This window comes from Pituophis catenifer, unplaced genomic scaffold (assembly GCF_029215685.1).
Source record: "Pituophis catenifer annectens isolate HBS135680 unplaced genomic scaffold, rPitCat1.0.hap2 SCAF_1, whole genome shotgun sequence".
Taxonomy (NCBI): Eukaryota; Metazoa; Chordata; class Lepidosauria; order Squamata; family Colubridae; genus Pituophis; species Pituophis catenifer.
Genome location: NW_027256881.1, coordinates 285893627 through 285911342, shown reverse-complemented (window position 1 = coordinate 285911342; position 17716 = coordinate 285893627). Strand labels below are relative to the sequence as shown.

The window sequence follows — 17716 nt, the reverse complement described above, 5'->3', positions numbered from 1 at the left end:
ATGTTCCATCATGACCTCTGGTTGGTATTGATGATGCTAGGCAAACTGAAATATGCCATTGCAATGCTTTATGACACATAATGCACAAAAGTAAAGTCTGTGTTTCTTCGCTTTAGTGCTGATCTTGATGCCACATCAGCATATGTATTGGGAAATCTTGGGGGAAAAAATGAAACAACATGGCAAAATATTGTGGCAAAAATGGGAGTTCAAAGGCAAAGATCCTCTACAAAATGGCCTGCACAACTATGTTAAACTCTATGACACTTTAATCATCTGCAATTATAGGTAGTCCTTGACTTACAACAATTCATTTAGTGATTGTTAGATTGTTCAAAGTTACAACGAACTGGAAAAAATGACTTAGGACCATTTTTCACATTTATGACTATTGTAGCATCCCCATGGTCATGTGATTTACATTCAGATGCTTGACAACTGATTCACATTTGTGATGGTTGCAATGTCCCAGAGTCACGTGAACCCTTTTTGCAAACTTCCGACAAGCAAAGTCAATGGGGAAACCAGATTCACTTAACAACTATGTCACTAATTTAACAATTGCAATGATTCACTTAACAAATGAGCCAAGAAAAATCGTAAAATGGGGCAAAACTCGCTTAACAAATTTCTCACTTAACAACATAAATATGGACTTGATTGTGGTTGTAAGTTTAGGACTATCTGTACTACTCATTTCTATTTGGGTATTCTTAATTATTTTTTTTAATCTATTTATCTTTTTCTTTAAAAAGAACATATTCTGGGTATCTTGACTTGCTTTGTTGTTGCATATATGCTGCATTTAAATGAACAATTCCTGCTTGAATTTGATTAGACTTTTGCTGTGAATATATAGAGTCAATTTTTCAATGTCTGCATATTCTCCAACATTAGTCTCCCAATCCTGTATTGAAGGCAATTTCCCTTATCTGGTGTTGTGCCCCATTGGTTCTTATCATTGTTCGAATGTATTTTAATCAATTCTGGTACTTTTAATTTAAACCTGTGAAATCATATCTAATAAAGATATATTAGATATTACATATATTAATTCAATTTTTTTTTCAGAAATTTTTTGGAAAGTTTCCCTTTTCAGCATTTTTAGTCTTTTTTTTTTAAAAAAAAGAACAACTAGAGTAAGATATTCCTTTTTTGTCATTTCCAACATTTATAGTTATATGATTTGTTCATCTTGCAGTCACAGGTGAAGCTATAAACCATCTATAGAACACTTGCATCAAATTTTCCTCAAATTGCAGCTTGGTGTACATTTTATTGATTTCTCCCCATAGTTTTGCCCACTGTTATTATTTCTTTGAAGTTTTGTTTCCGTTTTATCACATATTTTTGTCTCTGTGTCATAAATGAGTAACAATGTGTAAATATATCCTAATAAATTATCTTAATTCTCTATAAGAGTTTAAACTTCTGTCGTCTTTCTCAGGGTCCTTCCTATTTCTTTAAGATTACTTTTTATTTTTCCAGTTATTTACAAATGCATTAATCATGATAAATTCCTTCTTTCATTAAGCAATTCTTCTTATGTCTTCAGTTTACTTCTTGAATCCAGTTGTATCATTGACCATATGTAATTAGATCAATTTTTAACATACTTGCTCTTATATGTTTTTAGATTCTTGTCTTTTGTTTCCTTATACCACAGATATAGGCTAAGCTTATTCCGAAAAGTTAGGAAAATATATGGCTGAGTCAAAGTAAAAAACCCCCAAACCATACAAAATGGTAGATCTGCTCGCAAGTGGATGACATGCTTATAAGGCTACACTGAGTTAGATGTTTTGCCTGTTACATAGCATTTTCATCCTAAATTGTTATGTTATGATGAAATTCTTATAAATCGTTAGTCCTCTTGTGGATATTTGAGGAGAGGCTTAGTATCAAACCCAGGTCAAATGAAGAATCTATGTGCTACAGATGATATGAAAATGACTTGATGTACTTTTTTAGTTGACCAGAATGGGTAGAGGAAGACACATGCACGTTGAGATTGGCCTGATTAATATAGGGAACACTATAGGCTGTAGGTTCAGTGATCAAGATGGAGGCATATCTGCTTCCAAAGGCTAAATTAAATATTATAAATAACTTAATATTAAACATAAATATTTAATATTATTAATATTTTAATTGCTTTAACTAAATTATAAATTAAATTATTATATTAAATTATTAATTAAATTATTAGTTTATTTAATTAACACAAAATAATATATTCTTGATTTACAAGTTGAATTCTTTCAATTCAATTTGTAAATTGACTCTAAAACAGGAACCTGGGATGGTAAACCAGTTAATTTAAAAAGGCTGAATTGTGGAACACTTGTGGTTAAGAACAGAACATCTGGTGTTTATGAGTAATGCCTTGCATACATTGCTGAACAACATAAAGTTGTATTAACTAATAAGCTGACGTGTTTTGTCAAATTTATGTCAAAATACAGTGACTTGCATCTAATTTATTGCTGCTTTCTTAGAATTTTGCAAAAATGTAAAAAGAAAGATCTAAGATGCATAAAAACTATAGAGAATGCAAAAAAAAACTGCCAGAAAAGTAGATATCAAATTGCTAGGCCCTTCCTCCATATTGTCCCAACCAGGACAGAGAGACCTGATTACTGTAGCTTATCACGAACAATTGTAGTAATTTAGCTGAATTATACTCAACATTTGTCTGCTTCTTTACTTAAGTGAGCATTATTTTCCTCATTATTTCCAGTAAAATAGTAATACACAGCACCATCCTAGGATGTTCCATTGCTAAACTGATTGCTGTAAATCTATTTGTACAAATGAAAAAAAGTCAAGTTTGTTTCTGCTTCTTGATTTCATGCACTCTTCTCGTGTCTGCCAAAATCTCTCCATGTTCTTAGAACATGTGATAGCAGCAAATCTAAACCTGGTTTATTTATTTTCCTTTTGATGCATGTGTTAGCAGCTGTTGCACCCACCCTCTCCTCTATGACAATGATTCTAAGGCCAATCTGTTTTTTTCGATAGCGTGACTGAAATCCCTACTCATTTCAAAACAAAGTTGAAAATTCACACTAATTGTTAGAATCAGAAGTTTCACACAGGTTAAAAGAACAGAACAAAATTAAAAGGAAATGTCAACCTATTTCTGTAAGACAACCATAATCTGCCTGCACTTTATTGATACAGGATATCTCCATTTGCTACAGATTCTCTTTAAAGAAATACAGTTTGCTAATGGATAGATGATCACATGATAGATTTCAGACAGCCAAATGTAGAGAAACAGATTAATAACTGCCAATAGCTTATGTATGTTATCCACATTATTCTTTGCACGTTTGCTTTATGTTTTCAACAATCCAGGATGTTCAGCTATTGAATGCTTCAGATAATCTCCACCTCCAAAAATGTTTATTCAAATGATACTTACATTAACAGATTATTGCATGTTCAGGAGGAATGCCAGAAAACATATGACTGTACATGCTTTGGGTTCCTTCCATATGAGCCCTTAATATGAGGGCATAATGCATATAACAAGCATACAAATAATTCTATTAATATTTAAATATAGCTTATTGTTAGGAAAGTGCTATTATCACTTACATAAATTTGCTAAACAATATGAATATTGATATAACTGAAATATATATGTGCAGATCAGTGGTGGGTTGTTGATCTATAGAACCGGTAGTAAAACCAGCAGGAGGCCCCGCCCACCGACCCCACCATCACCAAAATGCTTCTGCACGAGCGAAGCGAATGCGCACGCGCCCCCACTGCAAACCAGTAGTAAAGGTAAGTAGAACCCACCCCTGGTGCAGATAGAGGAGCTTAATAGGTTTAGATCTGTAAAACATTTGCATGTACATAAGTCATCCCCAGAAAGAAGTTAATCAGGAGATCTTTATTTAGAAGTCCTATTGCAACATGAAAATGAGACAAAAACATTAATTATGAGACAAATTGTCCTGAAACAATACACAAAGAACTAATGAAGTAAATTTTACCAATTTGGAAGAACATCACTCTTGGATGATGTTCAAGAACATCAGGTTGGAAGAACATCACTCTTCATTCACATCTTCATCTTTCAGCTCATCTGCACAGAAATAAAACCATTCCTGGATTAATGAAAGGTCTTTAGTATTCAACTTGACAATATAAATTTTGAATTTTGTTGCCCAGAAGAAATCTCATCATCACCATCTCAATATTTTGCTACACTACACAGTTCTATAACCACATATTTTATAATGTAAGTAGACTTTATCTATAGATGCATATTTGTATATGTGCTAGTCCAAGTATAATAAAGTTTACATATCTATCTTATTTAACCTCTGCCAGTCAATACTGATATTAGAAAGAGCATTCCTTTTCGTATGATCTCTATGCAATATTGGGGGAGCCAGAGATACTTTGACAAATCTCATAAATTATACTGCAATGATCTCCATTTTATTTATTTATTTATTTATTTATTTATTTATTTATTTATTTATTTATTTATTATTTATTTATTTATATGCCGCCCTTCTCCGGAGACTCAGGGCGGTTTACAAGGCGTTAAGCAATAGCCTTCATACTTTTGTATATTTTATACAAAGTCAGCTTATTGCCCCCACAACTGGGTCCTCATTTTACCTACCTTAGAAAGGATGGAAGGCTGAGTCAACCTTGAGCCTGGTGAGAATTGAACTCGCAGTAATTGCAGGCAGCTAGAAGCTAAATACCACCTTTTAACAGTAGCATTAGTCTGCTGCGCCACTCAGGCTCTTAATCTTTTCCCCAGAGAGATTAATTACAAATCTGTTCTCACACAATAAATTATTCTACTTGTTATCGCTTAAAACAGGAGTATTTAAAGGCTATTATGCACCATGCTGGAAATACTCTAAAAAGTATGCAGGACCCAGACAAAAATATTTAATTGTACCGGTATTTAATTCAGTGAAAGCTAAAAACTTTCAGTGAACCTAACAAATATTCTTAATTCTCCAAATAAATAAAATTTCAATGGCTCAAGCCGCTCAATCTGGAAGAGGGGAATTAGTTAAAATCAATCTCATCCACTAGATCTAAATTCAAGAGTGGAAAGAATAAGTCTTGCTGTTTACAGATAGAATTTGGATTTAAACCATAGATCTGAGTACCATAGAAATCGTTTGAAAGACCACTTTTTACATTTTATCTACATCCAGGTTCAACAGAATAACTTTAAAGGTTGAACAATATGTATCAACTTTAAAATTCTCTCCCTAAGTATAAAACACTTTCTCACATTTTTTTAAACTGCAGAATCTTTTTAAACTATAGAGTCACTGTGTGTGAGTTAGGTGGTCACATAAATCTGTTTAATAAATAAACATAAAATATCATCTGTTATCAATTCAGTCATCTATTGTTCATTTCTAGATAACCGAGATATGAATTCTGGTGAAGAATTCAGAATAATTTTAGACAAATTTGGCATTTCATCTAATAGAATAATTGTATCAGAAGATTAACTGGGTTTGAAGAAGGAGAAACAAATACAGACTCATCTCAAGAGAGACAGAATGGCTGCTAATACAAATGGCATTGTCTTGGACTCACACTGAAAAATGAAATGATATCCAAGTTAATAAGCACCCTTCAATGTTCAATAATGTATATCTATCTTCTGAGCATGGGTAACTATATTTATTTATATCAATTCTTCATTATCATTTTATTCCTACTCTTGCTATTGGTTTCAACTTTGGCTATTTCAGAATGCTAATTTCTCATGTATCAGATTTGCCCATTTTAAGAAATTATATAACGTTCTAATCTGTGCAGTCTATGTTATCATCATTTGTATCTGCTTATTAAAGTAAACAACTTTAAAGATATCAACATGATATATTTAATAAACTATTTCAAATCACTGCGTGAAAAGATCTGAGCAAACAGTTCTGGGCACTACTTCTGAGACACAGGTAAATTTAAATAACATGGAAACATTACAGTCTATGTGACTGATGGTAGCATTAGTAATCTATCCCTAGGGCATGAATGAATAAATATAGACTTCATCTTGGTGCAGCTAAGACCAGTGTATTTATTAGGGCAAAGAGGCTTAACTAAAGCATAGTTAACATTAGTAGTAGAACCAAGGGAGACATGGAGAGAGCCAACTAAATTTATTTTGTTATCCATGTTCCTCCCTCCCACCCTTCCCCTCCCACTTTTTTCCATCTTCTGCCCTTATATAATCCTTTTTTCAACAACTGCATTGTTTCAGAGAAGCCACCCTCTTCAATGGCATTTAATCCATTAATTTTAATCACACGTTTTGACAACAGAAACACAATGGACTAGTCACAATCCATTCATACTGACACATTTAAAAAAGAAAAGAAAAGAAATGGTGAAAGAAGAGTATATTAACTAAGCAAAACGTTTTCAGGGGGGTGGAAAAAACCTCCAAGAAAATCCAGTTGCCTTTTGAAAAACACCTTTGGGGATAACCATGACCTGATGACTGAGAATCTCCACAGATATTATATTCTAAATCTGACATGAAATATTAGCAAAATAAGAGGTGAAATTTGGTAAATACTAAATACAACCTAAGTTCAGCAAGGAAGGAAAGCAGCAATATACAATGTAAGAAAAATATTGCTATATACCTCTGAAATGAATAAATGAGTATATCCTGATTTTTTTATTTGATTCAAACTCCTTCATCCAGTACCAGTGTTGTTTAATTTCAAAATATTACAAGCAAAAGAGCAACCGGATTTTGCAACAAATTCAGAGGGACCATCTTATTTCAACAGCAACATTAATTATTTGTTGCCCAGCAAGGAGCAGAAGAAATATTGTTTTGTGATAAAAGAATACTTAGGCAAGATTTAAGAATATTATTAAATATTGTGAAGAATGTGTTAGACTAAATACTATTCCAATTAATGCAACTGATGCAGATGAGAAGCTTGTATTTGAAGAGAAAAATGAAAAGCTTGGTAGCATGTTTAAAATAATTTGCCATGAAAAAAGAGGCATAGCTAATATCAAGGGTGAAATGCTCCCGGTTCGGACCGGATCACCCGATCCGGTAGCGATGGAGGCGGGGGGTTCGGAGAACCGGTAGCAAAAATCCCTGCCCCTCCCCCCAAAGCCCAGCTGAGCCGCACAATCATCAGAGGCTTTTTTTTTTACTTTTAAAAGCATTTTTTCCACAACCTCTTCAGCCAAAAAATGCTTTTTTAAAAGTTAAAAAAAAAAGCCTCTGATGATTGCACGGCTCAGCTGAGATCATCAAAGACTTTTAAAAGAAAAAAACCCTTTTTTTCTTTTAAATGCCTCTGACGATCCCAGCTGTGTTGCCTGATCAGCAGAGGCTTTTTAAAAAACCTCTGCCGATCAGGCAACTCAGCTGGGATCATCAGAGGCATTTAAAAGAAAAAAAACCCTTTTTAAAAAAGCCTCTGCCGATCAGGCAACTCAGCTGGGATCGTCAGAGCCTTTTGAAAGCATTTGTTTACAACCTCTTTGCTGAAGAGATTGTAGAAAAAATGGTTTTAAAAGTTAAAAAAAAATTGGCCACGCCCATCCAGTCACATTACCCCCGCACCAAGCCATGCCCACAGAACCGGTAGTAACAAATTTTAGATTTCACCACTGGCTAATATCCTCATGTGGGTTGAAATTTAAGAATTCTATGGGTCACAAGCAGCATTGTTTGGTTATATAATTAAGAAAGATTGCCAGATTATTTTGGTTTGTAACAGGAAATATATTTATCAAAATATTATTGCCAGGTAACATTAACAGTTACATATTCTCTTCTTCTATGATTTTGAGTTTTTTATATTAAAAATGTTATCAACTAATATTTTTGAAACCATTTATCAAAATAAAAACCACAAGGAATGTACTTGCCTATGAAGTCATAACATATGCCAATCCCACCTTACCACTAACTGACGAAAACATTATTTTTGGCACTTTTTAAAAGAGAACTGGTATCATTGCTATTTATGTCAGTGAAAAAAATGTCAGAAAACATTTTGAAATGGTCTGCTATTCTCAACATCATTCTGTGCTTTTGTGCATAACCAGCATAACCATCAAACATTAGTGCATATGTTTGATGAAATCCTGCTTGACTTGTCTGGGCTTTTATAATCATAATCAAATGCTTGGTCTAAAAGCTTATTAAAAGCCTCACCTCCTCTGGTTTTTAGTGGTATGCTAGGAATGCTGGCATCTGTGGAAAGTTCATTGTTCATGCTGACACAATAAAAAGGTTCATCAAGAAAAGGAGGTTTTTTCATCTTGTCTATACTGAGAACCTTTGACATGAAGAAATCTTCAGAGCCATTAGCAGTGTCTGGTGCCTCCTCTTGGTCTTCTTCATTTTCCTTTTTCTCCGACATGGGAAATTCGAAAAACATCTTGCTGGGATTACAGCAGGAGTCTATTTTTTCCATTGAAAATATATCTTTATACTCTTCTCCAAGCATTTCCTCGTTTTCTGATAGTTGAATATCATCTAACACTTCATTCCTAGAGTCTGGCATGTTCTCTTCAAAGATGTCACAAGGGCTCATCCTCTCAACAGAATTTTCCTGACATCTGGTCAGATTAAGATCACATCCTCTTCTTAGGCTTTGCATACAGCCTTCCAGAAGGGCATTAAGTTGCTCTTCTGAGAGACAAGGAGGTACATCTGGCTGCGAAAATAAGGGAAAAATTCCCATCAAAATGAAGCTACAAATAATTTCATCATAAAACAGCATAGAAAAATAATGGTAGCATTGATCCCTGGTGCTAAAGGTCATAAATTAAATCCGAAAGAAATGAACATGGCCAGATTATGAATCAAGGCATTTTCAGTGTGATCTGTTATTAGAAATACACTTGTCGCCTTTGAATTTTTTAAACAAAGCATACACAAACTTGCTGATCCTGAGAAACAACACCTCACAAGATAGCCTACTGACAATATGACATCCCATAGTTAATTTAGATTTTATCTCTTTTTTTTTTCAATGAACTATCAATATACAGTATTTCAAATGAATGCTATTTTACCAATATACAATATTTCAAATGAATGCTAATGTATATTTTAAGACGGATTCAAATGTTAATTTCTAATAGATATTTTATGGAGGGGCATGGTGGCTCAGTGTTTAAAGATGCTGAGCTTGTCAGCTGGAAAGCTGACAGTCCCAGTTCAAGACCCAAATGCCATGGAAAGGGTGAGCTTCTGTTCCCTGTCCCACATAGCAGTTCCTGCCCACATAGCAGTTCGAAATCATGCAAATGAGTGTAGATAAATGGGTACCACTTCTGTGGGAAGGTAACAGCATTCGATGTGCCTTTGGTGCATAGTCATGCTGGTCACATGACCATAGAAAATGTCTTTGGACAATGCTGGCTCCCTCAGCCAAGAAATGGAAATGAGCATCATGTCCTAGAGTCAGACACGACTGGACAGGGAACACTTTAACTTTATCTTTAGATACTTTGTAGAAATTACTGACAAAATTGTCATGGCAGGCCAAAATCCCTAAATAATTTTGCTCATATTTAGGCTGCTTTTTGATAATGGGTTTAAACTACCAGATTTTCAGCTCTAACCATTGTGCTTTCATTCTAACACCTATATTTCTATGGACTGAGAACTTGTCTAAATATTATTATTCAATTACTCTCTAATTGGATGTTTTTTGAAAAATTGGCAACATTGAGCACCAAGGTCTAGTAAAAGGGGATGTTTGTGTCCAGCTTAAAAGCTTTTAGACATATTAGTTATTAATAGGTAAGCAATTTGGTCCCAAAATTACAGGAGAAATTGAAGCTGTGGTATAATAGAAATGTGAAGATAGCAGCAAAGATATTTTATTGGAAAGCCTGGTTCAAACATGGGAAAATACTTTAAATCAGTTGATTTATAATGGTTGTTTGAGATATTATATTCTGCCTATTATATACCTATAGCTCCTGCTGGGCAATCTGGACCATACAAGATAGTATGGTCCAGATGCCTTGGCAAGTTTGCTTATAAGATCCAGTGCTAGAAATGAAACCAACCATTCAGTTTGAATTAAAGAAACAAGATGAAGGTTAGCATTAATTATCTATCAGAAGTGTAAAATGAAGGATTGGAATATCCAATTTTGGAAAATCAATGGATCCAAGACTGGAAAAAATGAAAAATATATTCTGTATGATTTAAGAATTAAGCTAATTCATTAGCAAATACTGTGTTGTGCTTATTCCTACAAGATACACATAGCTGAGTTTGTACATGGTAACAACTGCTAGGATTCTCCATGCTTCTCATTGGAAATTATGAACAATTCCTTCTGCAGAAGAATGGCAAATTAAGTTATGGCAACATACAAATTTACCACATACCCACCCAAACATATCTGATTCAGAATTTAACTCAATATGGGAACCATTTTTCAATCATAATCTTTGTGGAAGATTAATTACCACATCTGTTACCACATCTTAGTTACCACATCTGAACTTTGAATTTTCCTGACCTTATATTCAACTTTTTAAACTTGCATAATTTTCTACATTAGTCAGAAATTACTGTAATTCTTTTACTTCATTTTGTAATGTATATAGTAATATTGGTCACAATTGTTAACAGAACCTAATTCTAACACTGCCTAAGTTTAATGCCAGTTTAAATCTTAGAATTATTATATAAGGCATTTCAATATGCAAATTTAAATTATTCTTAAATTGTTGTTATTTCAAAATTTTACAGCAAAGTAGCATGATGTTAAATTATATTCCTAAAAGACAGAATTTGTCATTTTATGAGCCATTCAGCTTTATCAAAAGTGGTACTGAGAAAAATACTCTTACATAAATGAAAAAAGAAAAAAAATTACCCTCTTGATCTTAAGGAATGATTAAAGATATTTGTTACCAATTTTGTAAATATTTTTGTAGTCCAAAAACTAGAAGATGGAGCAAAGTATTTCTATATGGTCTATATTTAGTGATAAGATGAAAGACATATTATATATTAACATAGTTTCTTTTCCTGTTCATTTTATTTAATAACAATGTAGTTTATATCATATTGAATAATTTAGTGGTGCATTTTTTGTGGTTTGTTATAACCAATGATAAAAAGAAAAACACAGACAATGGCTCACTGAGTAACTTTTATGGACTGTACAGAAAACAATATATAATGATACTTCTGTAAAATATAAAACTATCAGATCAAGTTACCTAAACAAATAAAGGAATTAGGAGACTATTATCACTTAAGTAATGATTACTACAACTACTTTCAATAGTTATATATATATTTTAATATGTATTATCTATAAAATTATCTATAAAATATTACATTTATACTTCTGAAAAATTTCAAGTTCTACTTATCTAACCTAAAATCAGCACATTTAATGTTTTAGGAATATTACCAATTCTTTCAGTAAATCAGTATTGGATTCAATTCAGCCAATCATTTCAATTCACCCAATCAACCTTGGGTTCACTGGGAAATATTTATATGTATACTGAATGACAACATGAAAATTAATGGAGCTTAAAGGTTTTGGTTGGTGGGGTCTTGAAACTACATGGTCATGGTTGGATAAATTTGATGAGATGCTATAAAAGATAAAGATGAGAAGTTAAAAGCATAAAAAATGGATTAGGACTGAGAGTTATAGTGAATGATATTACATGAATTAGATTTAACTATATTTCTCTTACCTTTCTTATTTCAAGTCTTTATTTGGTTTATGTTGTTTGTTCCTTTTCTGAACTTTACATAATATATTTATCTTGAAAGGAATTAATGTGAGGATTTTGTAAGGACGTTCAATTATTAACCATTCAGAAGAATGTAAAAGGAACAGTTTTGTTGTACAAAATCAAAATGAGTTTAGATTTTGCATGTAATTTTCTCTTTTTTTCCTCTATCCAGGAACAATTGCCTATTCAGTAGATGTAACAGTAAAATCACTCATCCAATTTTCTCTAAGGGGAAGTTCCTTAGAGAAGGGGAGTTCCTTTCTTCTCATGTTTCTTGTTGGCCTCCTTATACAAATAGTTCTTGACAAGAAGTAAATCAGCTGAGACAATCAGCACATGGCCTGACATTTGGATAAATAATTAAAAGATTGGGTTACATGTTTGAACCCATCTAGTTTTCTGCTTAAAGACTTGGTCATCATACTGTACATAATTGTACTAAAATTGTTAAGCCTGTAAAATGCCAGCTTAGAGGAGACATCTATGTTCAATGGAACCCAACAAAGCTCTGGCAACAAAAATCCCATCTCGTCTTAATTTTCTCTTGTCAAAGGTAAAATGCAACACTTTAATTTTATTTTATTGATGTGTCTAATTTTGGCAAAATCTGGCCAAAGACAAACCTCTCTGAGGCTTAATGGGAGAAATCAAATCTCTCCCAGAAATCATTAAGACTTGCTTCTCTGGTCCTTTTGTGATTAGCAAGTTCTTATTTCTTGAAGCCTGAAGAAATGTGTAAGGCAAACAGGAGAATTGGGGTACAAGATGTTTGCACTATTACCATAATAATTATGTGGAAGTTATTCCTATTTTTCCAAATAAATATCTCCCTCAATCTATAAACATTCTTGGTCTTCTGTTAGTAGACTAGAGAAAAAAATAGCATTTTACAATATTTTACCATTTTCAATAAACCACAATTGACAGTCTGCTTAATTTGTTAAATCATAAGCCACTATTTATAAACCATGAGGTTAGATTCATATAAATAGCTAAACCAAAAGTAAACAAATCACATTCCAGTTTGTGCAGTGTATGAATGCAATCACTGCCATTCCTTAATTTATTTCACCATCCTTGCTCTGGCCTTTTACTGCAAACTAGAAGCCCTCTGGAATTCACAATACTTCTACAGTCTTTCAATATTTAAAACTTTTAAATAAATATTTGAAAGCTAAATTAATATATATTTAAAGGTTAACTATTTAGATATCCATTTTGACTGACATATAGGCATATCACTCATAAAAGAAGGCCACATTTAAAGAAGAATGAATGTTGCTATGCAGTTCACAGATCAAACTGCAGTAAATAATGGCCTCATTCTTTTTCTTACTTTTTAATAGGATGCTGTGTCTATGCAGATGATAGCTTTTATTGCAAAAATGGAGAATGGGGTCTGGGTAAACGAAACAGTTCCTTATTCATTTTCAGTCATGCTGGATGCCCTCTAAACAATCTTCCTGCCAGCTCTCTTTATATAAGCTGGAGGGAGGCTACTAGCATGGTTCTCCTGACCCAAGATGCCATTTTCCACCTGACAGTTTTTCAGCTTAGCTACATTCCTCAGTTGTATGAGGATATAGGATAAATCCAATCTATAGGACAAGTCCTCTGCATGTGGTAGGAATGTCCATTCATAATCACGTTGTGCACGAATCCTCTTGGAAATCCAGGATTTCTAGTTCAAAGTTTTCTAGCTGTTTTTTACGAGAGCACTACAATGGGGGCTGGTCACCAAAAATGGTTAAAATCTGTTACTTTTTTGTGCTCTTTTATGCTCTTTAAATAAATACATTTAAAACCTAACTTCAAATAGATAAAAAAGAAAGGAAGATAATGGGTAAGAAAAGCTGTTGGCATTTTAAAAATCAAATTTCCTTTGCATTAATTAAAAATTTGCTTCTCATACAGGTTTTTCAAACATGCATTCTAGAAACAAAATAAGAAGAATAGCATGCATATTTTAAATATTGTACTTTCTAAAATATATTATTCAGGTCTACAAATAAAAAATACATATAGTGATGATGGCATTAGAGAAAGGTGTGCTGCAAACTTTACGTATTACTAAAAATCCTTCCTTTATATGAAAAAAACCCATTTCTTTCAGAAGTACATAAAAAGGTAACATTGAACAGTAAGGTTTCCCAGAAATGGCTCACCTGGAGCATTATGATCCAGGTACCTGCATAGCTTTGCTCACCAGAGACAAAAACCCAAATACAGGTCCCTAGGGGGAGTGGTAACATCTGTCCTAAGCCCATTAATGATTACAGTATTTTCATTTCTTATTAACATTTATAACAACCAATAACCTAAGCTTTCTCCAGGTATACGGTGGGAGAAAAACAGTTTAGATAAAAAAGAAAGGAAGATAATGGATAAGAAAATTACTGTATTCGTAATTTCGACAATCTGTATCATTTGACAGATTGTCAAATGATCGAATTATTATATGGGGATGTGTAACAGCTATACAAACATGTTGAGATTTTCTTTTTGCACAATTTTCTTTTTGCACAATTCTGAAAACATGAAGAAAATGTTATATAGTAACAGCTAAGCACTAGAAGGGAAAGTATAAAAATATATAGACCCGGCTTGTATATTTTTACTAATGGAGAAGTAGTATCCCCTGCATCGGGGAAAATATTATCTCTCCCTCTCTTTCTCGCTTTCTCATACACACCACATAAATACTTACAGCAGCGCTTACTATATACTGAATCATTTCCATTACAGGTAGTCCTCAACTTATCACCATAATTGAGCTTGCCCATTATGTCATAAATCATAATAATCATAAAATAGATCACCTATGTGACCGACCCAATTTTACAGCCTTCATAAATTAAGCAAAGTCATTAAGCAAATAAATTAAGCACAGTCATTAAGCAAACCAATAGTTTTCTAGGAGTCAGTTTTGCCAAAAAACAGACCTAAATGCTGGTTTTCTGCAAAAACTCAGTCACGTGATTATGGAATGCTGCAAATGGTCATAAATTGCAGCCGGTTCTTGAGCACCCAAAATGTGGCCATGTGACCAGGGGAGCAGCCTTCAGAACTTCAGAACTGGGTTGTAAATACCCCCTAAAGAAGTCCATCATAACTTTAAATGGTTGCTGAGCAACCAGTCATAAATTGAGAACTACCTGTATAACATGGAGAAATGGTTACCAAAAGATTGTGTAATAATAGCAGATTTGTGTTTAAACTTCACAACTCCCAAGAGAAACAGTCTATTAGTCAGAGGGTGAGAGTTTTCAGTAAAGAGATCTGACCTCTTTCTGATCTTTTATTTAATTCCTGCAGCCCCCTTTCTGAAATACTATTCTACTAACCATGGATCATTTTGTAATTTCATATATATCCGACACATGTACAGTTCCCCTCAAATTATTCTTCAGGCATATAAAGAGACAATTACAAAACATAGCAATAGCACTTATATACTACCCCATAATAGTGCTTTACAGCAATCTCTAAGCAGTTTACAGAGTCAGCCTATTGCCCCCCAGCAATCTGGGTCCTCATTTTACCAATCTTGGAAGGATGGAAGCCTGAGTCAAGCTTGAGCCGGTCAGGTTCTAACTGCCGACAGTCAGCACAGTTAGTCTGCAATACTGCATTTTAACCACTGTGCTACCACAGCTCTTATAGATTTTATAAATCTGGCATTTTAATAATCTATGGCTTAACAGTTTTCATTCCTGTATACAAATACTGATGTTTTATATTATTCTTTATACTAAAATGGCAACTCAGCAAAGAAACAAACAGAAAAATCTAACTATCATACAGAGACAATCCTTAAAGAGGCTCTAGCTCCCCATTTAAACATTGCTTCTGCTCTTAAATCAAACCTTAAAATGGTGCCTTTTCCAAAATCTTTAGGAAGACCTGAGGTTAGGAGATAAATCTGTTACTGCCATATACGCTACTTAAGCCTCACAAAGAAACCTTTCAGTATACTATTTGACAATCCGATTTAGTTTGCTCAGATACGGGCATGTGCATGCACACACAGTATTTAATTATTCCATGTTATATGCCAGCACATTTTTTTAAAGAAAAATATGAATCTTGTTTCATCACATAGTCCTTAACTTTGTCTTTCAGTTAAAGCTTCTCTGTAAGCCAAAAATATTTCAATGTGGTTTTGGATCTTTTCAATGATAAAAAGCCACATAATTTTCTAGTATGCTTTTATTTTCTACTTAGATATCAAGTGATCTCAGTGCTCACCATCTGAAAGTTTATATTGAAGATGTTAGGAAAACCAAAGAATAACATTCATTATTTTTGTAAAGTTTTAAAGAGTGTTTATTAATGATCCTTTCTATGATAACAAAGGTTTTTGAGCAATAACTCATCTTGTTTATTCAAACAGTTATTTCAGTTCCCCAAATACCTTTTTTAATAGTTACCTTGATTCTTAAAAGCAATTCACTTTCAGATGAATTGCAGAAAGAACAACAGTATCTCACTCTTTCAAGAGAAGAAGCCTTATGCATTTCCTTGTTCCTCTGAACTTTATGGAAATAGGTTTGAGTGGGATCGGAAAAATTCATAAAAGCCCAGTGCCATTTTCCCAGTAAAAACAGGGAGCACTAAAGCCATTCAATATAAAAATAAATAAATAAATAAATAAATAAATAAATAAATAAATAAATAAATAATCAAATGAACGAAAATATTTTTTTAAAAATACTGCAGAAAAGAATAGACAAATGGTACAGTCACACTTTTAAAAGAAATGGATGCCACTACTTTTAATGGTGCTTTCTCCCAAATACATGTTTATACGACTGCATTTGGAGAAATAATTTGACAGAGATAGCTTAAATATTACTGCCCTTAATTTGACAGGGAAAAAAGGCCATTGACCATTGGTCATTGCACTTCCATTCTTAATTAATCCCAGATGTACAAATAATAATTGCCAAATGCACATAACGAGCTTTAAAGAGTTAACTATTTTGTTACCATTCCCCAATGCATTCTTTAGTGTAAATCCTTTAGAATTGTCTTGCATTTATTTATTTATTTATTTTCCATCACAGACCAAGACATGAAAAGTCAGAAAAAGGGAGGTAGGAACCCTTAAGCTCATTTATAAAAGTTTATGCTTTTCAATAAAATGTATTACCATGTTTCCCCGAAAATAAGACCCTGTCTTATATTTTTTTGAACCCCAAAATAAGTGCTTGGCCTCATTTTCAGGGAGGTCTTATTATTTTGGGGCACGTGGAGCAAGATGGGGATCTTCTTGCCATCATAGCTAATTTCCAGCTCTGCGTTTAAATATTTTCAGGGAGGGCTTATTTTCAGGGGGAGGCTTATTTTAGCGCATGCGCTCAAAAGCCCGATTGGGTTTATTATCGGGGATGTCTTATTTTCAGGGAAACAGGGTAGTTGGAAATGCTGCTACCAGGCTGCTGATCATTCGTCAGCATAAATTACCATGGTTTGTTGCCTACAGGGTATTATGTAGATATCATATGCCTGCTTAGCTAATTAAGCTAAGATACATGCTAATCGCCAATGTTGCTACTCAGAATTCCATTGATTCTACCCAGATTGTTAGTCTACCATCTCAATCCTTTTGAGGATTTGGGTTTTTTTGTTTTTTTGTTTTATTGTCCTATTTGTCACATTTCAAATCAATTTGTAAACTGCCCAGAGTCAATGAAAGTCGGGTGACATATAGATTTAATAGGATGATGATGTGGTGATGGTAGTGATGATGATGATGATGATTCTTTGTGTGATTATGAAGCGATACACAGGGATCCACAAGATAGCATGACTCTTCTTAGGGCAAGAAAAATAAAGTACACGGTGTAAGTACAGTTTAAATACTTCACGAATGATGCAGAACTTTATTCAGATAAGCATATTTGTATGTGAGGTCTTTGGTGCTTTCCAACCTTGGACTGAG

At 33.4% G+C, this 17716-nt stretch overlaps 1 protein-coding gene across 1 annotated transcript in view; it reads right to left on the bottom strand.

The window, feature by feature from the left end:
• Positions 1-4064: 4064 nt before the first annotated feature.
• FSIP1 (fibrous sheath interacting protein 1) overlaps positions 4065-17716 on the bottom strand; it is a 51282-nt gene continuing 37630 nt past the window's right edge. Inside the window, exons 12-13 of the mRNA XM_070931341.1 lie at positions 8198-8702; positions 4065-4099 (exon numbers count right to left, since the gene is read on the bottom strand). Of these exons, the coding sequence (XP_070787442.1) occupies positions 4065-4099; positions 8198-8702 (540 nt within the window). The remainder of the gene's footprint in view (positions 4100-8197; positions 8703-17716) is intronic.